Source organism: Schistocerca gregaria, chromosome 7, assembly GCF_023897955.1.
Source record: "Schistocerca gregaria isolate iqSchGreg1 chromosome 7, iqSchGreg1.2, whole genome shotgun sequence".
Lineage (NCBI taxonomy): Eukaryota > Metazoa > Arthropoda > Insecta > Orthoptera > Acrididae > Schistocerca > Schistocerca gregaria.
The window spans coordinates 24,470,353-24,496,491 of NC_064926.1; the positions used below are offsets into that span (position 1 = coordinate 24,470,353).

At 39.6% G+C, this 26,139-nt stretch overlaps 1 protein-coding gene across 1 annotated transcript in view; it reads left to right on the forward strand.

Moving 5' to 3' along the window:
- LOC126281155 (AP-2 complex subunit alpha-like) overlaps positions 1–26,139 on the forward strand; it is a 276,306-nt gene that overhangs the window by 186,881 nt on the left and 63,286 nt on the right. Inside the window, exons 7-8 of the mRNA XM_049979820.1 lie at positions 4,355–4,463; positions 24,320–24,639. Coding sequence (XP_049835777.1) covers positions 4,355–4,463; positions 24,320–24,639 — 429 coding nt within the window. The remainder of the gene's footprint in view (positions 1–4,354; positions 4,464–24,319; positions 24,640–26,139) is intronic.

Consider the following 26,139-nt stretch of genomic DNA (forward strand, 5'->3'; position numbering starts at 1 on the left):
CCCACTGTTCCGTGGTGAGGACACATTGGAATCGCAGGCAACGATCTTGTGGACAGGGTGGCCAAACAGGTGACGTAGAAACCGCTTCTGGTGATAGGCAACTCCGAAGCTGACCTGCATTCTGTCTTACACTGCAGGGTTTTCCGGCTTTGTGAGGTGGAATGGCATACACAGCAAACTGAGTGTCATTAAGGACTCTATGAATGTGTGGAAGTCTTCCATGCGGGCCTCTCGCAGGGAATCAGTTCCCTGCTGGCTTTGCATTGGCCACACGTGGCTAACGCATGGTTACTTACTCCGTAGCGAGGCTCCACTGTGTCACTGTGGCTCTCAAATAACAGTAGTCCACCTCTTGCTGGACTGCCCACTTTTAGCCACTCTGTGGCAGACTTTTAACTTTTACAGCACCCTGCCTTTGGTGTTGGATGACGATGCCTCAACAGCAGCTTTAGTTTTGTGTTTTATCCATGAGAGTGAGTTTTATACTTCTGTGTAGGTTTTAGCGCATGTCCTTTGTCCCTCTGTGTCCTCTACCCTAGTGCTTTTAGGGTGGATGTTTTAATGTGTTGCAGAGTGGCTGGCTTTCCCTTTTTATTCTCGTGGTTGGCCAGCCGCTGTAATCTGCTTTCATGTTTTACTCTCTTCTGTTTCTAGTTTCTCTCTGTTTTCTTGTCCTCTTTTGTTCCTTTTAGTGTTTGTTGCCTTCCCTTTGTTCTTGAGGCTTTTCCTTTCTCTCCGTTTTGTGTTCTATGTTTCGTCCGTTTTCTTCTCGCACTTGTGGCATTGTTTTATTAGGAACAAGGGACCAATGACCTCGTAGTTTGGTCCCTTCTCCCCCCTTTAAACCAACCAACCATAAAAAAGTTGCGACGTTAGATTTACCTTTTGGTGTGATCTACCATTAACATCGCAGTGGGACTGTGGTAGTTTGGAGCACATTTTAATTTCTGCATTATCTAGTGATAGCAGCTCCTTGATTATAGCCTCTGTAGTTACTTTTTCATTGGAGACCTTATGGTAGGGTCAGCAAACTGGTAGTGAAGCAATTTTTGCAAATGGAGACATTTGCAAATACCCACAGTACTTTTGCCAGGTTCTGCAGGTGTAAGTAACATAAGCTAATGTGATCAATGTGCAGTTGATTCGAGACATACAGATTTTTGTGCTCAATATTAAAAATGACTCTAATAAGGCAGGGACCTATATTATGAAGCATGAAAAGCATTTAGTTTAGCAATGCTGCTGTCAACTGAATACCAGCCATAAAATACCTGCTGTTTCCATCCTGAGCAAAGTCTCTCTCTCTCTCTCTCTCTCTCTCTCTCTCTCTCTCTCTCTCTCTCTCTCTCTCTCTCTGTCTCTCTCAGCTTTCACACTGTAAGAGCCACACATAAACACTGAAACCATCAGCAGAACAAATAATTTCTCACTCAATCTCTGCATTAAATTTGAGGTCCCTCTCCCCCGCCACTGCGCCCACTCGTTTTGTGCCCATGAATGCATTTCTTGTGGTCTGAAGGTGTAATATTCTATTATGATTTGGTGTTTACCAGTGGATTGAACAATCGAAAAGTGGCCAAACAAGTGTGAAGGAGAAGGAAAGAGCATGGTGTCCACTGATAGCCACTGCTGCTGGCAACATTGAAGTAGCCCCTGACCTAATTTTGAATGATCACACAGTGAATGTTGAAAAATAGGCAAACAAACTCACATTAGCAAGAGCACAGACACAATAATTTGAGAAACTGTCAGCGCTTACAGGACTATTGGACTAATAAAGACGAAATGTTATTAAACAAATCATCACTGCTGATGAATATTGATTGTTCACTGTGAAATGTTAGAGCATGGATTAGCAACACCCAGGTTCCAAAGGTGAAGCTTGGAATTCGAAATTGAATGCTCGGGCCTGTTATCAAATGGCATTCATTTTGCATTACGGTATGCATCCATATATCACCACCAATTCTGCTCACAGTTAAGAATATGTATGTCAAGGTATTGGAGCACCCTACATCTAATACCGAATGCACTGTCGAATTCCCTACTGCTTGGTCCATCTACAGGTGATTTAAGAGGCCATGCATAAACCCCCAGTGAAGAAATGAAATAAGTAGTGTATTCGTGGTTTGCTGCTCAACCAAAATCCATTTTTATAAGGGTATTGGAAAGCTTGTGCAACAGTTTACTGTGAAGTTTTTGCAAGTTTGTATATCCTTCTATTGTTCATAATATAGCATAATTTGCTGTCAAGTAGCTCATTCAACCATATTGCCAATGGAATACTTTCACTGTGCACTGAAAAGTAAGGTGACTGTTTAAAATTTATGATTGTAAATTTTGTACTTTTTGTATAAAAATCATAAAAATATTGTGTAGATACTGTTTAACTTATAGAAATAATGTTGATTGTGGTTTACCATATAAGCAAATATTTCTGATGACACGACATTTTATTATGCTAGCAATCTGACTGAAACTCTAAACTTCATGGAAGATAGAAACTGTATGCCGTACCGCAACTCGATCTCAGACCTCTGCCTGCATTGGCAAGTGTTTTTCTGACTGAGATATTAATCATGACTCGCAACCCACATTCACAGCTTTATTTCAGCCAGTACCTCGTCTCCTACCTTCCAAATTCACAAAACTTATCTCGTGTACCTTGTGGGAATAGATATTGTGGATGCATTGCATGCTTTAGCCACACCCTGTAAACACGCTATCAGTTTTTCAAGGAATGCTAGTCTTGCAAGGTACATTGTGGATGTCTATGATGTTTGAGGTGCTAAGGGATCAGGTACTGGTGATCTGTGAGTCATGCTTAGATAACTCTGTCAGCTGAGCACTTGCCCCCAAAAGGCACGGGTCCCTGCTAGAGAACTCAAGTCCATCACACAGTTTTAATTTGTCAATTAGTTTCAGTTCAGCACACACTCTGTTCTCAGAATGAATTTTCACCCTGCACCAGTCTGACTTTGCTAAGCATACAGCACAGGTCTATCACTCTGGAATTTCTTTGTGCCATAGTACAAATGAGTTCCATCCATTTTCATTACATTTTAATGCGGGCTATGTTCTTTCACTGAATAATAGTGAAATGCTCCAAGTTCCAAATTAAAATTCTTGCATGATTTGAGTCACATTTTTACAAAATGTGTCCATTCTTTTTGTTTCATTCCTGTAGCAATATTGTGGTTTGTCTGATTATCTGTTGCATAATTTGTCTTCTTCTGTAATATGTTATTGTTGTTCTTCACTTTAGCCTACCCTTTAGTCATTGCAACCCTTCTGAAATTATGGTGAGTCCTGTTTTTCTGTTTTCTTCTGTTTAGTTTCTCCATGCTGCCTTATTTTGTTGATCATTTTCTTAAGATGGTCTAAACTCTCTAACATATTGGCCTGATAGCAACAGATAATCATTATTATTTCAGCAAAAAATAAAAACAGATGCACAAGTCCTGACCTTCCATATCTTTGAGGGGAAATTAATTTGTAAAATGTAGCATTTACAGTTTCCAATTCCAGAGCATACATAGAATATTATGGATCAATCTGTGTTACTAGCACACTAAATTTTCTCTCACATATCATTGGGGCTCAAAAGTAAAGAAAGAAAGAAAGAAAAAGAGAAAAAAGAAAAAAAAAAGATGCCTAAAATTTTGGTTTCAGAAAATTTCTAAAATTTGTGAATTATCTGCCTTACCATCACATTTTCTATCTTCTTTTCCTTTGGAGGATGATTATAGTTCCTGTCATCATTATTTAAAAATTTGTAATCAGTCAAAGAACTAAAGTAAATACGAAAATAAATCTTGAAGATGGGTAATTCTTTTAATACGTATTACTCTCTTAGAGATAAATCAATTAGACACGTACCAGAAATGCTTTACATAACAATGTTAATGAGTGGTTACCTAGGCCAAATATTCTTCAGTGTGGCAGGTGTCCCCAAAGTGTTGAACTTCAGTAGTCGTGTTTCTTTTTCCCACTTGCTCCTCAATTCTTCCCAAATTTGTTCATATGCTCACTGTGTTCTCTCTTGTCTTCGCCTGACCATTTATTTCCTGATGCCTTTCCTGCATGTTTTTTTAAGCGTGTGTGTTTTATAACAATTAGGATGTGGTGACCATTAGAACAGCAATTACAATTAATGGTTAATTGCAAAACAATGCAAATGATCAAACAAAGGCAGCTGGTACTGACTGACGACAACCAGCACCTTGACTGTCTATAGGAATTAACATTAGTTCAGAAAATTTTCTGCTACTATTAAATGTACTCATATTTTATGCCACCATTTCCCATTCTGGAAGTTAGCCTGAAACAGTATAGATCATGGTTTCTCTTTCAGATTGTTACTGCAAGCTATACTGACCTGCAAGATTACACATACTACTTTGTTCCTGCTCCCTGGCTGTCGGTCAAGTTGCTTAGGTTACTACAGAATTACCCTCCTCCAGGTGAGATTATTGTAAAAAAATACTTTGTATGATAGTATGAGTAAGGTAAGTTCATATTTGGTGGCCATCATTGTTCAGAGAAGCTTCACATAGCACACAATGATCATAACACAGGTTTGTTCACAGGATTTTCTGTATAATTTGTGACAGAGACAACACAGTCATCATGTTTAGTCAGAGAATGATTACTGACTGAATTGCATTGATTCACTGTGAGTACTGGGCTATCTGTACAGTTGTGCGTAGCAAACAATAATGCCTAAATGTGAATAGCAGTCATTAGGCAATGTGGTATAAAACCAGAAAGAATCCATACACTTCCATTCACAATACTTCTACTGTGGCAGAAGATTGGTGGTCATAAATGGAAAGAACACTGTAGTAAAGCTGTGGGAGTGTTCAGAAAATGTCGTTCACAAACCATGTAAATCTGTTGTATGTTAACAGACATGCCAGCCACCACAATTAATGTTTGACTGAGCTAATTGTCTTTCAATAGATGCTAAAAATCTTTAGCATGAAACAGCAATAAAAGTAAACTGCTCATAATAGACAATACAGTATTTTACGACCGTACCTTCTATATACTGGGTGTTTCATAATGAGTAGTGGAGTTTTAAGGCTTTTTAGCATTTATTACATTAAGGTTAAAATTAGACATAATACATCAAATTAAAGAGCATGTCAAAAAAAATTTCTCAAATGTTCAATACAAAAATCATTCATCAAATGCCACACATCACGTCTGTAAGAGTTTGAGAAAAACTTGGATTAGTGTGTTGTAATAAACGCTGCAATCCTACTCCTAAGTCGGGTAGATCAGCTGGTGACGGAGCCACATGCATGATTCTTTATGAATCCCCAAAGGTGAAACTCGTTTGTCATCAGATTGATTGAATATAGACACCATGTGAAACAAGTGCCATCATTCAGACTCAGGAGTCCAATCCCGGGGTCAGTCGTCGCCTAACCATTTGCGTATGCCAGAGGGGCAGTGCATCATCTTGCTACCAAATAAAGTTATGTTGTTCAGCTTCTTCCGTTTGCAGGAGGAGCCATGGTTCTAACACACCAAGATAAATATGGAACAAAAATATTCAGTTTAGAGAAGCCTCGTTGCAGCTGTACCATATCATTGAGAGTTGCTGCTGCCTTGCCCCCCCCCCCCTCCCCATCCTCCCCCCTCCCCCCCCCCCAACACACACACACACACACACACACACACACACACACACACACACACTCTCTCTCTCTCTCCACTTAGGAGACATGTCAAGGCTACATGATCCAGAAAATATCTGTAATGCAGCAACATTCAATTTGCAAAGCTGGCATGTAATCATAGCCTGTTGGCTTTAGAACTTGAAACAGCAGCAGACAATAAGGGAGTAGTTGTAATCATCATCTTAAGTACTCACCCAGATGAGACATGCATTGCCAATTCCAGACTACCCTTCTGATCTGATTTCTTGGGCCATGTGTGAACAACTCCCTCACTCATTCTTCTCGTTCTTCAATCACTATTGGTCTTCATGCACTCTCCTTTTGCGAAGATAGCAAGCACAATGGTATACAAAGAAAATTGTCAGTTTCTCTTTCATTTGATGCATTATTTAGAAATCTAAGTTGACTGTGATAAACCCTACAAAGCCTTAAAACCTGATATTAATTTTGAAACACCCAGTGTTTTGTAAAGTTCCTCTGGTTTGCTGGGTGTTAAGTGAGTTTCAACTGTGCGGATATACCTACATTCCTAAAGTGACTGAATATACCTACATTCCTACAATTGAGAAATTGCTATATTGTTTATGAATATACTAATTATAATGTTTCATTATAGCAAGTGTGATATCAAGCCTTAGTGGAGCATTTAAAACTGATTTTTGTTTTTGAGTAAAAGAAGAGTTCCAGTATTATTAAAGGAAGAGTTTGCAATGTTATCTTTGTGACACATGGGGGCTTTTGCTGGAAGTTGAGAATAATGGCTTGCTGTCAGGATGTCCTGGACCACCACCTCAGGACGGGTGAGCAGTGTCTTGGCGAGTGGGTGCCTGTCAGATGCTCGACGGGCATTAGTAAAACAACATTAGAGAACCAGTCATTTGTTGTTCAACAATAGAAATGGTGCAGTGGCATCCCAGACTGTCCACAGAACAAGGCAGAAGAATGGACACCGTGCCCAGAATGCGCTGACAGCATTGTGCAGTCCGTGTGGATGTTGCTGTTACAATGGGCAGCACAAGGATGCCGAGGTGGAAAGAGGGCTCTGGTCACCAGCTAAGCTGCCGGTGCCCCCAAGTGCAGTTTGCAGAGTGGCCAGCAGCAGTGGAATGTGCCCACAGGAGCAAGAGTGGGTAGCAGACACAGCATGCCTCCACATTGATAGAAATGCTGCTGCGGGTTTGGGTCCATAAGGTAGGCTACCAAGTGGCCTGCTGATTGAAGGTGCCTAAATCATTTTCATTGGACTCTGCATGGATAGTGGTGCTGTGGCTAACAGTATCAAAGTCCCCAGGGTAGGACTCAATGTTCCATGGAAGGGTGTACACATCTCGAAGCAGATGGTAGACCAATGTAGGTCCCTCCAACCAGGCTGGTAATCTGGAGGACAAAACAAGCGGTATTTACTAGAAGCGATCTGTATACAAGACAAACCAGTGTTTATTATGTTACAGAAACAGTTTGTCTGCCCCCAACTCATAGTATTACTGTGGACTGAATGTGAGGAAATCAGGCCATCCAAGTTGTAGCTGCTCCATCTTTTTGCTTTATCCATGATTTGCACCTCGGACTGTTCAAGTTGGTTATGGGGTGAGGTAACAAGCTCACGGTCACCCATAATACTGCTATATTATCAGACTCCTCATGTTGGAATTATACTCGACAGTTATAGTTTACCCCCCCCTCCCCCCCCCCCCCCCCTTTGCTCCACTTTTTCTTCGGCCATGAAGGTGTCTGAATTTTTACTTTGCTGCACCAAATATATTATTTCGCAAGAAGTGCTCCCCTCTCCTGGGAATAACCCAGCTTAGGGTTTGCTCGAGGTCTCTCTCGCAAGGCTCAACATACACACACACACAACTCAACAATTACCTACAATGCTTTTGGTTTCATTCTTATCCTAGTACAGCTTGATGGATGTGTAATCAGTTACGCTCTTAATCCTAACAAATTATTTTCTATATCCAGTCCACTGAACCCTTACTGCCCCAGGAACATATCTCCTCAAAATCATTGCTTACACACAAGTAAAATCATTTTTCCATGTCACAAATTCAAACATCCTATCTCATGATAATTACCAATTCCACTCATTCCTCCTCATCTAACTTATCTTTACTTGCTACTGATTATCCAGTTAACTGGTTTCTGGTGTACTAGCAGTTTGAAGGATGGGGGTGAGGTGGGTGGTGTAAAAGTGTATTTGCTTGCAGTTAGATGTAGGCTACACTAAATGCAATCAGAACCAATACATGTAACATAATGGTGTTGCTTTTCATGATGTTGCTGTCTGCACTGGAACATTCGTTCCACTGTAATCCATCCCATTTGTGACGTGGATGAGTCTAGGAAGTCTGGTTTCAGGGTATCATTTGAAAAAGTTAGATGTTTCTGGGTTAGCAACACATCTAGTTGCTTTTCAAGCCAATACAACATATGGTGTGTCAGATTTATGGCAGTTTTAATAGTAACCAGAATGTCATATCTGTCTTTTCATACAAACTGATTAGACTCCTGGTATTCCATCCTCATTGTGGCCTTAAGCTTTCCATGCCTGTTACAGTTTACTGTTGTCTGCCCCCAGTAGCTGAGTGGTCAACGCGACAGAATGTTTATCCTAAGGGCCCGGGTTCGATTCCCAGCTGGGTCGGAGATTTTCTCTGCTCAGGGACTGGGTGTTCTGTTGTCCTAATCATCATCATTTCATCCCTATAGACACTCAAGTTGCCGAAGTGGCATCAAATCGAAAGAACGGTCTACCTGACGGGAGGCCCTAGTCACATGAAGTTCACATTCACAGTTTACTGTTAGTATTTCTAGACAAAATACTGAGCGAACCCAGTTAAGCCCTACTTTCTGAAAATGGGGGCACTTCACTGTGACATTACATTCGGCTACTTCAGTCTTACCCAAAACAGTTGTACTCAACACATGCATGCAAAATAGTTTGATCGACCTTAGTCAGGCAGACCCTAATTCATATTCTCTCTCTCTCTCTCTCTCTCTCTCTCTCTCTCTCTCTCTCTCTCGTATATATAAAACACACACATTATAGCACTTCCGCTGACATCAGTACATACGTCTCCTTTCATTCCAAAACTGGCAACATTTCTTGTGTGTTTACCTGAACCAATTATTCTATAGCTTTCCTCTACAGTGGGAAGGAATATACAGTAAAGCATTAGTTCCACTCATTCTTACTCGCCACTGGGAACTGAACCAACATACACTATGTGATCAAATGTATTGGGACACCCCCAAAACATACATTTAGGTGCATTGTGCTGCCACCTACTGCCATGGCGAATGCCCAGTGAACGTCATCTGCCAGCTTGTGTAGTGCCAACAGTAAAATTTGGAGGCGGTGTTGTTGTGGTGTAGTAGTATTTTTTGTGGAGTGGGCTTGCACCCCCTTGTTGTTGTTGTTGCTGTTGTTGTTGTTGGGTTTTTTTTGCAGTGCAGGCCTACATTGATGATATAAGCACCTTCTTGCTTCCTGCTGTTTAAGAGCTATTCGGGGATGGCAATTGCATCTTTCAATATGATTGAGCACCTGTTCATAATGCGTGGTCTGTGGCAGAGTGGTTACACAACAACATTCCTGTAATGGACAGGCCTGCACAGTGTCCTGACGCGAATCCTATAGAACACCTTTGGGACGCAGATTTCATGCCAGGCTTCACCGACCGACATCACAACCTCTCCTCAGTGCAGAACTCGTGAAGAATGGGGTGCCATTCCCCAAGAAACCCTCTGGCACCTGATAGAACATATGCCTGTAAGAGTGGAATTTGTCATCAAGGCTAAGGGTGGACCAACACCATCTTGAATTCCACTATTACCGATTGAGGGTGCCACGAACTTGTAAGTAATTTTCAGCCAGGTGTCTATATACTTTTGATTACACTGTGTATGTAGTTCCACGTCATTCATTTTAATTCCAACTGTTGATATGTGGTAGAAAAAGAACAAACTTCATTATGTTGGTTTCACTATGTGCTGCAACTATGCTGTTAACATGCTGTGCTTTCCATAATCTGACTAGGAACTGCTGTGGTATCAACCATATAGGACTTACTTGTCTGTGCTTCACGCAACATTGCTACTCCAATCCTAGCTTCACTCAAACTGTCTGCCAGTGAGTGTAGCTACTTTCCTGCAGCCATTCTTTCACTTATTCTGCATTCCACCCAAGTTGTCATTCATTGTTTCCGTAGGATTCATTATGTCGTTCTAGTTCCACAATCAATTCTTGAACTACACTGGTGTTATTTGACAGATTGTCCTTTAGATTCATCAGCTGTGTGGTATGCCATTTCAGAGTTGTGCAATTAGCCTTTGCTACTGCTTGCGCTTGTTCCAATATGCTGTTAAACTCCTGACCATCATCGGTGTCTACTCTACCAAACACTGTTTTTGGTAACTTCCCACCTGCATCCAGCCATCCCCTTTTCTTCCGTATCAGCAACTGTGGTATCAAGTCCGCTAAGTGACGTACCTGCTCACTCAACTTCTCATGTGAAAAGCATATCCCACGATGTTTTCCTTAAACTTGTGTTCACACCCCCTGCTGTCCCCTTTCTGTGCAAATGTTTCCTACAATCTTCATATCTCACGTTGCTCTTCCCACATTTTATAGGTCAACTGTAACATCAACTTGACTATTTAGCATGATGTCTGTCTGACTTGAAAATAACACGCATATTTAAAGTGGCTACTTTCGTATGCATCCACTACTTCTTCCCGGAAAAGGTGTAGACTTATCAGAATTAAGGCACTCATTCTGGATGGATGCTCTTGGAGTTACAACAGGTGGGAGAATGGAATTTGCATCACTAACCCACCCCCCATTTAAAAAAAAGTATATGTGCTGCTTGGCAATGCCTCATGTCCTGTCCTTACAATCTATACAGACACTGTTTAAAACTCCCAGAAAACAATGATACTTACTAATAACAAAAAAATTGTAACATACCCCAAATACCTCAAAACAGTGAAAAACTACCTCACACGGTATCCTAAAAATACTTAAAGTTACATCCTTACTTACAGGCACAGTCTAAGTGCATAAGGTATGCTGTGATCATTTTCTGCTATTTTTCTTTCTCCTACTTTTTAAAATCCCATATTGACGATGTTACTGGGGCAGGCTTCAAATCTTCAGCCCTTTTATATTACTTAATGTGCCCCATGTGCACAATGGAAGTTTTCTTTGTTACCTGCAACTTGATTTCACAGGTGATGTCATCTCTGACCTAATAATGTCCTTGGTATTGGGACTGAAACTTTATTATTTTACAGTAAGATGCATCAGGATTCACCAGCAAATCCTGTTCCTGTTCCTGATTCTGTGCTGAGGTAATTTACTAACATGCTATACTGTCTATTCCTGTCACTAAAGTGCCTTGGTATTCATCTTCTGCCACACATCCCACAACATCTTTGCAAGTGTCTTCACTGAACCCCTGTTTTTTCTGAGCTAAGGTGTAGCTGTATAAAAGGTGAAGGCATCACCTACCATATGGTGAGAACCCAATGCTGTTGTGTACTTCCGAGTTGTATTCCGCTCAGCATACAGGACATGTACATCACAATTGTTGTAATGTCTGTTTACATAACAATTCAGCAGTTTGATAATCAGATGGTGAACATGCCCTCTTCTTCCAATAGACTGAGGATGAAAAGGACTAATTCCAAATTTCTGAATGTGTTGCTAATGGCATAAGTGTTTCATCAGATCAGACATGAAATTAGTGCCCTGACCTGTGATTACAATGTTCCGAATGCTGAACTTCAGTAGTTAGTTAGTGACAGAACTGTCCGAGTTTCAATGTCACTGAAGCAAGCTGCAAATTGATATTCACCTACCTCAGATCGGCGTCTGCTCAGTGTCCCTTCACTCTGCAACATAGATACTTACAAGGTGATGAAAAATCAGCATTGATTAAAACAGCACCTAATATCTAAAACTACTGAGGCCGCATAAATCTCGTTATGATCTTCATTGAAATTTTGGAAACCTGGTGAAAGTACGTTTTATTTTCTTTGCTTAAACATGTCATCAGCCCACATTCAGAACGCAAAACTGCTAGTATAGGTTCCCAGTTTGTCACACACAAAGCAGCCAGGATTCCCCTAAGTCCATTCTGAGAATAATCGCGCAAATATACAGTCACTTTCTACACATAACATCGATTTCTTACATAAGTCATTCAGTGGATTTCTTTCACAAAGTTTGCTCGCCAAATATATTCTGTAGTAGAACACAGAACATCGCCACGTGGAATTTTCTAAGTCCAACAAGTCACACGCTTATATCTCCCGAGCAAAATATCCCACAACTCTCAGACTTGTACAAAATATTCATAGCAACAAAAGCTACCACATAAATCCATCTGAACACGAAGGACCGAACATTTCTTCATTTTACACATTTTATGGATGGACACATTTAACATGACCTTCACGTCTCAAAAGCTAGTCTACGACTCTGTCAATGCTGTTGTTCATAGCGCATATACTACTTGGGAGAGTGCGGGAGAGACTTCACTCTGATTAGTTGATCAAATGAACAGCCAATCAGATCAATCTCTCAAGATCATATTCGCACCTAAACTGTTATGAGCCAATCACGACATCAGATTCATTGCCGTCACTTCAACAAGCAAATTATTACTATAATGTTTATTAATTGAAACTAAATGTAAAAGTAATCTTCAGATAACTTAAGGAAAACATTACTCTACAAATAACTGTTCTGGCTGACATCTTACAAAAACAAGTACTCTTGGACAAGTCATCAGCAATGTGGGTACAAACATCTTTCCCATGCTATGATTATGTAATGCATTACATAAAATTAGTCTTAAAATTTAACGTATGTACCTCGTACAAACTCTCACTCACTCTCATTTACTCCCACTATCACAAAAGACACAAATAAATATTGTGTCTGAGTTTTATATTACGAAAATGAAAATTAAAGTTTTAATATAAAAATCTCAATAAAGTCTGCACACTGATAGTTCTGTTTATGTTTTCAAATAATACCAAAAGATAAACTATTTTAGTTTGTAACTGAATTTAATTCTCTGTGTTGGTTTTTGGTATTTTAGGTAATTTTCTCTAATTTTCTTTAATTTTGAAAATACTCCAGCCAGAAAGTGGAGATTTTGCAGCCAGCTTCTTTTTAATAACAACACGCTACATATTAAGTTTTATCAAACTTGAATAATATTTAGTATCTAAATAAGTGATTCTTAAGATCTTGAAGATTCTGTTACTGGACCTGACTCACGTAGCACTTCCCACGGCCGTGCTAGCGACAAGTGCGGGTGAATCACGCTGAGATACAAGCAGCTGTCACCACCAACGGCTCCAAAGCTACGAGGTGTTATTTCAAAGGAAAAACACTTACTCTTGCATCACAAAATAGTTGGCATACAGCGTCCAGCTCGGTCTCAACCTTGGGCTTTCTCTGTCTTGTATCAGGTTCATTACAATTTTTGTACTTGTAAAATACAATATGTCTCAGTCCATTCTCCAACTTTACCTCCTGACCTAACACTCATGTTAATTATAGTCAACAGTTATGTCTTCGAGCTTGCTTCTCAAATTCAAAAGTTAAAAGCAAAACTCTTTAAAAAAAAAACTTTTCGAGGTTTTTAAAATTTGGATAAAAATTTTACTCAAAAATCTTTTTCAGACAACTGATATTCATTATTTATCCATCATTTCTTTACATTTAGCATCAATAAATTCAGTGAAAAATGAATTAACTGTTTCTCAAAACTTCAACAGTACCCAAAATTGGCACTATTACTGAAATCTTTTTTCAAAATCTGTCAGTGATTAAGCAGGTTGCTGTTACAGAATTGGCTGATTACAAATTTGCTCTTTCTTAACCCCCTTTCAGAAAAAAGTTACTGCTGGACTTTACACAAATAATCTAGTATACACAAAAAATACATCATTAAAAATGCTACAAAATTATTTAAAGTTCTTATGGAGAATTTTGAAACTAACTCCAGCCAACTTCTGTGGCTCTTCACCTCAATATTCTAGAAAAGATACAAAACGTCCTTATTGAAAAAACAGTAAGCATGACATGCCAACACTCTGTGGCTCTCCAACACATCTCATACACTATATTTGAGAATAATATACCTCACTAACATTATTTAATAAACTTGGAAGTCCACCTCTCTGGTTCTCAAGAGACATAAAGTACAAATTTCTTTTTTCTCATTAGGCAGACAATCCTCTCTTGCATCTGACACATTACTTTTACAACATCTTTACATGTCACAAAAGCTTCAAAAAGACTCTTGTCATATTACTGTATCGTCACATTAAAGCATACTTCTCATTCTGGTTAGCCCTTTTAGTTTCTACTGGGACACTAGCTCTGTATGCTTTGTACTACTCAAGTACACTATTTACTGATAGGGAAGTAGGAAAGAAGATAGCTAAAGTTCTGGATGTTGAAGAGGAAGGTCGACATCACGAAAAGAGAGAGAAGTAGTATTGTCAACAACTTGGGATGCCTGGTGATTGTCAACCACTTGATAATGCAAAGAATGTGTACCCCCTGAGGCCTCTTAGTTACTGCTATTTATATTTCCTTCAGTATGTATTTCTTTAAATAAAGTATGTTTTTGATTCACAATTGCTTAAATAATTTTATTTCAACAGGACCAACTTCTTTCCCTTCTCCATCATCATCAATCTCTTCATTGTTTACTGTGGTTCTGCAAAAGAATATTGCCAAGTCTTTGGCAATGGACTCTTTTTCTCCAACAAAAGGAATGGATATAGTTTCCCCTCGTAAATTTATTACCGCCTCATTTTTTTCGAAATGTAATCTTCATTTGTATTTCTGTAAAAAGTCGGCACCTACCAGCATCTCAACACCAAGTCCTTTAATAATCAAAATGTTGTGTTCCAACTGAACACCATCTATGGTAATGGGTATCATTAACTCTTGCTTCACTACCTTTTTGATTCTACCAGTGGCCACAATAGTGTTTAACCCACTTACTGGCATCATCACAACTGCTTCACTTTCCGGGAGAGCATTCACAAGTTTCTGTGACACTGCACAAATTACAGAACCACTGTCATTTAAACAAGTAATGATATTAAATACAATGACTTCAATGATAGGTTGTTTAGGATTTATTTTTAGACAGTTTCAGGTTTTTTCAGTAAATTGTGCATCACCTCTCATCTGTCAAAACCTACCTCTCCTGTGGAAATTAACTGTACACTTACGGGATCCTTTTTCACCTTACTTCTTCTTCTTCTTTTTCTTCTTCTTCTTCTTCTTCTTCTTCTACTACTACTACTACTGTTGCTGCTGCTGCTGCTACTACTACTAGCCTCTTTCACTAAATCACTGTTCTGCAACCCTACCCAAGGTGTCGACAGAATTATCTATATTTCCTTCCTCCTCTTCTTCTTCCTCTTCTTCTTCCTCTTCTTCTTCCTCTTCTTCTTCCTCTCTTGATTCCTCCTCCTCACTTTCTGAAATAACTCAATTTACTTTATTCAAAATCTCCTCAACACTGTCATCCTCTTCCTCCTGCATTTCCATAGTATTAATTCCACAGTCTCCAGGTAGCGTCTCATTTGTTCTGTGGTGCTGATCCACCCCCACCTCCTGATCTACGTATCTACGTATTTACGTTCTGAAGTAAGTTCCTCTTTAAAATGGTTTTGCTGATATCTGTCTGAAGTTTCACTCCACAAAATGCTACCTCCTTTTCTAAAGAAACAAATTGTGTAGCAGTGTCACTCTCCTTAGCCCTCATATTTTCGCTAATATTATTTTCAAAATACTGTTCAGTAGGTGCCTTCTTTACAAAGGACGTCCCTAGAAGATTTAATGTAGATAGTTGCAGTCTGTAAACGCTAGCATCATCGCAGACTATAAAGTTTTCCTGCCATGTAACGTTATTGCCTCTGCTGTTTCTATCACCTGACAGGTGACTCTCACTCATTACATCATCATCTCTCAGCTGACCACACTCAAAATACTGTACTCTGTTAGTGTACCTGCCTCCAGTGTTACTTCCTCTTCCTCTGTACCTACCCTGGTAACCTTTACCTCTTTGTACACTTCTTTTATTTACATTAACTTCTGTCCTGCTGTCAGTATGTCTTATGGGAGGTCTATACTCTCTTCTGTAATTTTCTCCCTCTTTCAAAATGTTTTTGACCCTCTCAAGATCGTGAACAAATCTGTCAGTCATCCCTAGGTGCAGAAATGATTTTATTCTGCCAGTACAATGGCAGCTTATTTTCAATATCATAATTGTCTGTTCTATCTCAACTTTTGAATTTAAATACTACAGTGTAGTCACCCACTTTTGCACAAACCTTTTAATGCAATCTTTCTTAGGATCGTATTTTTCCCTTGACCAAAACTTATTCAAAATGTCTTTTTGCTTTCTCTTACCCCAATATTCTTCAAAGAATGCCTGCTTAAATTCCGCTAGACTGTTGTATTTATCTGAAGCTAGGTTACCCCAGATTCTAGTTTCCCCCACTAGATTAGAAGTAATGAAATTGATTTTTTGTTTATCATCCCATACTTTACATAACACATCTTAAAAGTCACTCCAGAATTCTTTTGGATGCACATTCTTATTCAGATTAAATTTCGGAAATTGGCGATGCGTTACATAGGCAATTTCTGCATATTCCACAACACCATTAGACATTACACAAACATTATGTCTGTTACCATTCTGTTCAACTTTTGTTAGTCTCCTCTCATGGTTAGGTTACCTAATGGTTCATTCACACTAGTACTAAACTGACTAATGTGAGTTTCTAGGTTAGTGAGTTTGCTGGCCACTTGTGCTCCAAACTTGGTACACATGCCTTTCCCTTCTTTAATTTTACTTTCTAAGGCAGCATGGTTAAGCTCACAGTAATTTTGTACACTTTGAACTGTTCACTATTCTCAGCAACCTGCTTAATCTAGGAAGTTAGTTCATTTTCCACTGTTACAATTGCAGCATTACAGTCTTGCATGATCTAATTAATATTGCCCAACAGAGTCAGGTCATTTTTCTATGATTCCCTCAAATTCAAAAATTTTGTTTTCCATTTTGGATTCAATTTCTACAACTTCACTGTGTAACTCATTTATATCCAAACCTAGTTTATTCATTTTAGTATCAATGTCAGAACTTACTCAGGGTTTAATTTCTGAACCCATTTGACTCATTTTGGAATCCATATCACTCATTTTTGCGTCAACATTTGATCCCATGCTGGAGAATATTCACAAACATATCTGAAACACAGCTTTTGTTTCATCAGCAATTGACACTGGTCCCTGTTTTGTTTTAGGAATAGCTGCTGATGGATATTTAACACCAGCTTCTACCATGTTCAAATCATTTTCTTGACCAGAATGAGAAGGTAATGACTTGGGCAAATCACTGTCATCTGCTTGTGATAAATCAAAACTGAAGTTTCCTATCATGTAATTATCTGCGTAGTCTACATTGCCTAAATCTGCCTTTAGTTTTTCACCTACTAGTTTCTGGTTACTTTGTGCCAAAATACAAATTGTTTGACACACACACACACACACACACACACACACACACACACACACACACACACACACACACACACACACACACTCGCACACTGAAGGAGAACACTTACCTTTGATCTTGACCGGTTAACTGCTTGGTGAGACATATCTGCGGGTCTGAACTCCAGGCTCAGCATACTAGTACAGAAAACGGGTCCCCGCTTCCACCATGTCTCCAACTGCTCCGGCCGTCTTGTTTACTGTAGTACTGCTGCGCTGGTCGATCTTCTGCTGTCAGCATGTCGTCTGCTACAGTACACCGTCCGTTGTTCTCGCTGCTGTTGCCAAAGTCTGCAGCCTCATTCCACTCGTTGCCACATTTTTTATGCGCATTCAACTGCACACGTGTCTACTGTGCAACAGTCAGTTCTTATTTTCACACCCATGTGATTTCTTCAGGGCACAAGTCCCAATACATCGCCCCCCCCCCCCTTTTCTTTTTTTTTTTTCTTTAACAACTTCCGATCCATACGAACTTCAATACTTTCAGATTTACCCGGCCGATCAGCACCAATTGCAATGGAACTGTCCCTGAAGCAAGCTGCAAATTGATATTCACCTACCTCAGACCAGTGTCTGCATAGTGTCCCTTCACTCTGCAACATAGATATTGACAAGGTGATGAAAAAGCAGCATTGATGAAAACAGCACATAATATCTACAATTACTGAGGTTGCGTAAATCTCATTATGCTTGTTCCTCTAAATATTCATAATAAATTTTCGAGTGGAAAAGGAATACTGATCTTCATTGAAAGTTCAGGAATCTGGTAAAAGTAGTTTCTATTTTCTTTGCTTAAACATGTCATCAGACCACATTCATATGCAAAACTGCTGTTACAAGTTCCCAGTTTATCCCACATGTAAAGCAGCCAGGATTCTCCTAAGTCCATTCTGAGAGTAATCACGCAAATATAGTCACTTTCTACACATAATGTTGTTTCCTTACATAAGTCAATCAGTGGATTTCTTTCACAAAGTTTGCTCGCCAAATATATTCTGTAGTAGAACACAGAACATCGTCACGTGGCATTTTCTATGCCCAACAAGTCACACACTTATATCTCCTGAACAAAATATCCCACAACTTTCAAACTTTTACAAAATGTTTGTTGCAACAAAAGCTACCATTACAAATCTATCTGAACACGAAGGACCGAACTTTTCTTCATCTTACACGTTTTATGGACAGACACACTTAACATGACCTTCGCGTCTCAAAAGCTAGTCCACGACTCTGTCGATGCCGTTGCTCACAGCACTTACACTACTTGGTAGAGTGCGGGGGAGACTTCACTCTGATTGGTTGATCAAATGAACAGCCATTTCGATCAATCTTTCAAGATGATATTCACGCGTAAACTGTTCTGAGCCAGTCATACATTAGATTCTTTGGCGTGACCTTGACAAGCAAATTATTAATATAATGTTTATTAATTGAAACTGAATGAAAATTAATTGTGAGATAACTTTAGGAAAACATTACTCTACAATTAACTATTCTGCCTGTCTTTGTACAAAAAAGTACACTTGCACATGCGTCATCAGCAATGTGGGTACAAAGATAAAACTATTATAGTTCCAAACTGAATTTAATTCTGTACGTGTCAGTTTTTGGTATTTTAGGTAATTTTCTCTAATTTTGAAAATACCCCTGCAAGAAAGTGGAGATTTTGCAACCAGCTTCTTTTTAATAACAGAAGGTTACATGTTAAGTTTTATCAAAATTGAAAAATATTTAGTATCATTTATTTAGATTATTAGGGGGCTTGAATATTCTGTCACTGGAACTGACACAAGTAGCACCTGCTCCGATATGTTATAAATTGCAGCTGTGCCCTAAATAATTGATGGGTAGTGTCAGCAGTCAATGTTTCTTGCCACTCAGCACTGCTCATACCCAGCACTCGCAAGACTCCAACCTTCCTACTCAAGCTGTTAGTCTTGATGAACTTTTTGCCTGGTTTATATACCATTTCATTCCCCAAATCACTTAATTTCAGAGCCTATTGTATTAATCAACTAAAAGAATCCTTCATTCCCAGCAACCACTTCAACACCGCATGGCCTGTTGCAGCTTTAATTATTTTTTTTCTAGACTGGTAACATTGGATATAAATGACACCATATATGACAGCCAACACTACCTCTTCTGTTGCTGAATAATTTCCAGTTTATTTAACTGCCTTGAAGCATATTCCACCACATGCCCATTGCATCCATATTTTGGCTGCAAATTTATCCAGTTGCCTGATTGCTTGGGTCACATGATAAAATACTCCCTACTCAATGTTTGTAAACACAAAGATCAAATTCGCCTTTAATGCTGGTTTTAAATCCTCAAATGCAAATGGATAACTGGCAGGCCATTGAAAGTTTCCGAGGGTAATTTATGCCCACCTTCAGAAAATATTGACCTCTAGTCAGTTAATACGTTTTTTTAAATTTTGAAAAATACTTGTTTTTAATGAATTCTTTTGACAGTTTCCATTAATGTTTTGAACTTTTCATTTAAACTAACCCAAAAATTTAAGATTTGACTTACCCAACTGAAAGTCATATTCAATATTTTCAGGTTTAGAACCTTACTTACACCTCAATATCGCTTTAAAAATTACGTTGTGAGGAAAAGCAAACAGCAGTTATAATAAATTTTGCAGTTCCCCCACCCCTCCATCCCCCACCCCCCGATGAGGGCATAAAATACACCCCAAACCTTGGTAATGTGTGTTATAGAAAATGTTCTGGTATTTCTATGTTTAACCCCTGTACTTCTACCAGTTTTCAATCAGGGCAGGGGGAAGAATGTAGTTGGGAATGAAACGTAGTTTCTCTGCTGCCTAGGCAGATGTCTCGGTCATTATGCCAGTGGTACTTTAATTGCGCAGCAATTACATTATGGGTGCATAAACATTTCTAGGAAAATATTTGTTTTTAATAAACTCTTCTGTCACTTTCCATAATTGTTTTAAAATTTTCAGTGTTTTTGTGAACCTCATGTAAGATGATAATGATGTCACTTATTTATCAAACCTTGTTAATTCAGAGTTGATACTCTGTCGTGAACTTTAGGGGTGGTTTTTCCAAAATGGTGGGAGGCGGCTATCTTAGTCTTTCATTTTAGATTGTACCAGTGTGGCCTGCCATAAATGAGCTGAATCAGTTGGCCGTGTCTGAGGCCTTCCCTTTGTCAACTGTTAAACATGCTGGATGCAGTCCCTTGAACATGCATTCAGATGGTTGTACATGCCCTTCCATTTGAACATAAACCATGCACTGTTTTGGTTTCGACTTCTGAGCAGTCCGTCTAACAGTCCTCGGAAAGTAACTGGAGCATTTTTGAGACCAAATAGCATCAAAATATTTTGGTCTTCTGGAACCATTTCCAACTGGTGATAACCACTTTCTAAACCCATCACAGAAAAAAATCTAAACTGAATCGAGTTGTCTAGTGTCTGTTATTTTCGGTATAGTTCCTGTGTTGAGTTACCAATAATCATAATATCAATACTTTTTTGTACCAGCAAATAACTTCTTGGGAATTTTTAAAATGGCTGCTGCCCATGAACTATCAGTTCATTCAGTAATGCCGTCAACAAACAGTTGATATATGAAATATTTCATTTTTGGTTGTAGCTGCATAGGATTATGAACACCATCTTGCACACTGGAGCATTACCATCTATTGTTATTCTACATTGTGTTATTGTTGTGAGTGGTAACAGAACTGCAGATTGTAGCAACAAAGCTTCCATCACTGTTTTCTCTCTTCCCTCTAAATGCTTCACCTTCTCAAGTAATACACATTTACTTATTTGCTTCTGGCACTCAAACTGTTCAGATATTCCTCATTAGGATGTCCAAGGTGGCAGTCAGTAATCCATTTGGCAGACTCATCTCATCCTTGCCAATGTTTATCTACATTTACTAGAACCACATCGTCCCCCATCCCTTTCTCTTATGCATACAAACAGTGTGACGTATCTACCTCGGCATTGCACTCCGGCAGCTCTGAAATTCATAACATCCCACTCAGTAGGTTAGTACCCACTCTCACCAAGACTATGTTGTCATATACCTCTCAGTACTTTACCATGCAAACTGAGCTTCAGTGCACGTATCTGCAATTTATTTGGTACCTACTTCATGATTGGTAAGTTCGATAGTACACTGTGGAACGTCAATTTTTGCATAATGTTTATCCAGAAATTGGAGCCCCAAGATCACACAATACCTCTCGCCAATTTGTAGCAACCACTCCATAAATTCATGAAAATTTCTTGCTCAAACACTGAAAGTCAGCAGCATTGACCTCAGTGGCATCACATCATTGATACTTTATTCCATGGAACCTATATTGTGGAGACTTAAGTCTCTTCCTACCTAACATACCCAGACTACCTAGTGACATGTGAGCCCGTGTCCACTCAAGATCTTTCATTCCATTTACTAGACCGAACAAGCAGCACTCCACACCATTTTACTGGGATAGATGTTTGATGATTGACAAATTCCCATTGACATTTAACCAACATTTGTCCCATGACTGTGCATTCTGCATCTTATTGTGATAGTCTTGTGTCCAATGCCCCATAACACCGAGATTAATGGCATTGTTTCATAACGTAGCCCGTACACTCACACCTATAGCATTTCACTTTGGAAGAAAATTTGCTTCACTTATCATGTCTTCAAGCCGCAGTGTTAAACTTCAATTTGTATAGCAGTCATAGCAGTGGAAACTAAGTCCCTTGGTTTTTCCATTCTTCGCTTCTTGGCATATCCAGTGGAAGTCCCCTCAAAATACATCCAGCTACCTGTTTGTTTCTTTCTGCAGAAAAATTGTATGCTTCCCTGTTTTGCATTAACTCATTTATTTGCACGGTAACTTTCTAATTCTGTCCAAAATGCTCCTACTGCCCAATCCCATAACTGTGGTAAACCATTGAGTCCTAGCACTCTTCCACTTGTGGTCATGTTGATAAACCCCCCTTTGAAAGCTGTTCAAATGTCAGTGCTTTATTTAATCCTTTGTGACGCATGGCATACATATTAACATCTGCGATTTATCGTACCTTGGCCATACATAAGGGTCTCATCTGAAAAATTACCTAACTTTCAGATCACTAACAAACAGTGACATATTCTCAGTTGATTTACCCAAAAAGGAGGATGTACCAGATGAGCTGCAACAGGATAACAGGGATATGTACATGTACCAAAGCTTTTGCCTCTACTGACTTGGCATGTGCATGCTCATTAATGACTGGCAGAACCCTTTCTTGCTTCTGCAATGTGACAGTGGTTTGCTCAAATTCTGCTCTTTTAAAGCTTCAGTCACTTCCTGCATCTTCGCTGTCCATGTTCCCCACATTTGTGCAACCTCCACATGACAATACAAAAAAATGTGAGGGACAGCCACAAAGAAATACAGCCAGGGAAACTCCTACACCAATCTGCGCATCCTATCATGATCCATTGTGATCCAGAGCACTGATGTGCTTAATTGCCAAACCTTTTGCACGTGTTGCCTTCCTTGTGGGTTTAAATGTCTACAAACGCCCTATTTACTGGTCATCACTGTAACACAGAAATCGGTCTTAAAAATGTGTCGCAGACCCATAATGCTGATGCAAGCTGTGGCTGAAGTTCAGATGCTGTACCCAGATACCTTTCAGACACCAGACCCAGGGGTTTCATGTTAATTGGTTGTTGAAGACAGGTTGAAATTAGAATGCTATGGACCATTACCCAAGAATGTGGGTGTCTGATGGCTTGGTGAGTGGCTACCTGTCAGTCATCTGATAGGCATTTCTGAACCAGCATAAAAGAACCAAACATCTATTATACAGTAACACACACATAATGCAATGGCTTCCCAGATTGCACCATGCAGCAAAGCAGTAGTAGTGTACATCCTGCCAGGAATATACATGGATGCTGTTGTGACAACAGGGGCAGCACAAGACTGCTGAGGTGGCGAGACACCTCTGGCATCAGCTAAGCTGCCAGTGACAGTCACCAGCCCTGACTGCAGTGTGTGGAGTTGTGTTGAGTCACATTATGGCATTTGGAAAGGAGAGGGACCAGCAGCAGTGGAGTCTGGCCACAGGAGCAAGAGGTGGCCAGTAGAGACTAAACACCACTGTGTTGACAGAAGATTGGCTGCACATCTGAGTCCATAAGGTTGGCCACAAAGTGGCTTGCTGATCGAAGTTGCCAAAGTCCCCCTCATCAGACTCTGTGTATGTGACAGTGCTGTGGCTGACAGCATCTAAGTCACCAGGAGGGGACTTGCTGTTGCATGAAAGTGTGTAGGCAGCTAGAGCAGTAGATGGTAGACCAACATATGTCACCCCTCCAGGCTGGTCAGCTGCAGACTCAGTATCATTACTGAAAAATGAACGATATTTATACAAGACTGGCATGTGCTTGTTAAGCTACCATGCTGGTTTCTTCACTCCAACTCATGTCGCAGTGGCCTGGACTCCAGGAAATCAGGCCATCCAAGTAGTAGCCTTCATTGGCTGTGAGGTGAGGTAATAACAGGCTTGTCGTGTGCCTGTCGTACTGGGATATCAGTGGATTCCTCGTGTTGAAATTCCACTTCACAGTTGTAGCTTGAATTACTTTCCTCTGCTTTTTGCGTGGCCTTGGAAGGTGTCTGAATTTTTGCTTTGCTGCCCTAAATATATTAGTTCACAACACATTTTTCTTTGTAATCTGTTTTCCAGTGACAACAAAAGAAATTTTGTGCAGTAGTTAGATGCATGCTAATGAGTCAGATGCATGCTAATGAGTCTATCTTAAATGTTGGGAGGAAACATTGTGTCTGTATTTCTTTGTATGCACATTTATTTAAATTTGGAACTTGCTCTGTCTTTTCTTTTAAAATTGGTGTGTTGTGAAGAGCAGAAATGCATGCAATATATTGGATTTAATGTGTGTGCTTCCTTATGCACAAGTGCATTTTTTACGATTAACAATCACTTTCATGAGTTCTTCAAATTTAATATTTACAGAGGACCCTGGAGTACGTGGCCGCCTAAATGAATGTCTTGAGACAATATTGAACAAGGCACAAGAACCACCAAAATCAAAGAAGGTGCAGCACTCAAATGCAAAGAATGCAGTGTTGTTTGAAGCTATCAGTCTCATTATTCATAATGACACTGAACCAAATCTTCTGGTTCGTGCATGTAATCAACTTGGTCAGTTCCTTTCGAACAGAGAAACAAACTTGAGGTATCTTGCCTTGGAATCAATGTGCCTGCTTGCCACTTCTGAATTTTCCCACGAGGCTGTTAAAAAGCACCAGGAAGTAGTAATTTTATCAATGAAGGTGAGAGTGCTCATTTGACACTGAGTAGTATGTGGTAAGTCCAGTCTATGCAATGAAAAAGTGTGTGCGCTTAGTATACTGTAATTGGTATTACATTTGTAGTGTGATTCAGAAATAGCCTTTTGATTCTGTTGTAGATAACTGGATTATAAATATAGTTTATGAAATCTTTGTTACTTAAATTAATTTGGTGGTGATGGTGTGGGTGGGGGATGCAGTCTTCATACTGTAATTAAAAACGTGGTGTGGTGACTATTTCACAGAATGGTAATTTCATCATGTGTTACTTCTCCATAGCAGTTACATCATTTGGTGGATCTTAAATTGAGATGCCGAAAATGTTTAGAGCAACAGGCTTATGGAGAAGACATTCATCATTCTTAGCGTTTAATTTATGAATTGATCAGGATTACTCGTATTTCTCCATCACAAATAAAATTGACTGTTGGGGTGTGCAGCCACAGCTAAAAGCTGTTATAAAATTACCTAAATGTCAATTGCCCAACCAAAAGTGAAACAGCTCTGCATTTGGTAGAAATATTAATCATATCTCAGAAAGTCTCTCTCTCTCTCTCTCTCTCTCTCTCTCTCTCTCTCTCTCTCTCTCTCTCTCTCTCTCTCTCTCTAACTAACTAACTAATCAACTAATCTCATGAAAACTGTGAAACTTCGTACTTCAGTGTCACCTCCTTGCATCCATACATTTTTCATAATGCTGATACCATTGTGCCATGGCTATGAACACATCTTCGGGAGTCTGGTTTGGCCACTGAAATAGCACTGATGCAGTAGCAGCATGGCTAGTGAATATGTAATGAAAAAGCGGATGTTTCATTTTTGGAAACAGCCAAGTCACTAACAGCCTGATCAGGTGAATAGGGAACATCAGAAATCAGATATGTTGTCACAAAGAAACTGCAGAGGCACATTTGCCCGATGCGCTGATGCATTGTCTTGTGAAAAAGCACACATGCACACTTTCCTGGCATTTTGGAAGAAGCTTGCTCTTCAAAACATCTTGCTGAGACACTTGTCATAGTAGGGCCCTTTAAAATGCAGTGAGTGAGAAGATTAAGGATTATACTGTTGCTGTACCAGAACATGGCCACCATAATTTTTTCAAAACTCTTTTTGGTGTGTGGTCGGGTGGGCGAGTTTCGCTTCCACTGATGTGATGGATGCATTGCTTCAGGATTGTTACAATTGACAAAAAGAAAATCATTATTGTGTTGTCACCACACACTAACATTGCCTGACAACATGTTATGCATGCAGCCTTGTGGTCAGTTATCTGTCAGTGTTCATGGCATGCTTCTGGATGTCATTTTTCATATTTCTGATCTTTATGCAGGATTGTGTATGCAGACCCTGCAGAAATTACAGCTTGGAGCTGAGGTGTGCCACACTCATTTAGCAATCGTCCAAAACAACTTTGTCCTCTTGCTCAGTTGCGTCGTCAGACCAACCAATGCAAGGCAGAGAGTGTCTTGGATTGTTGTC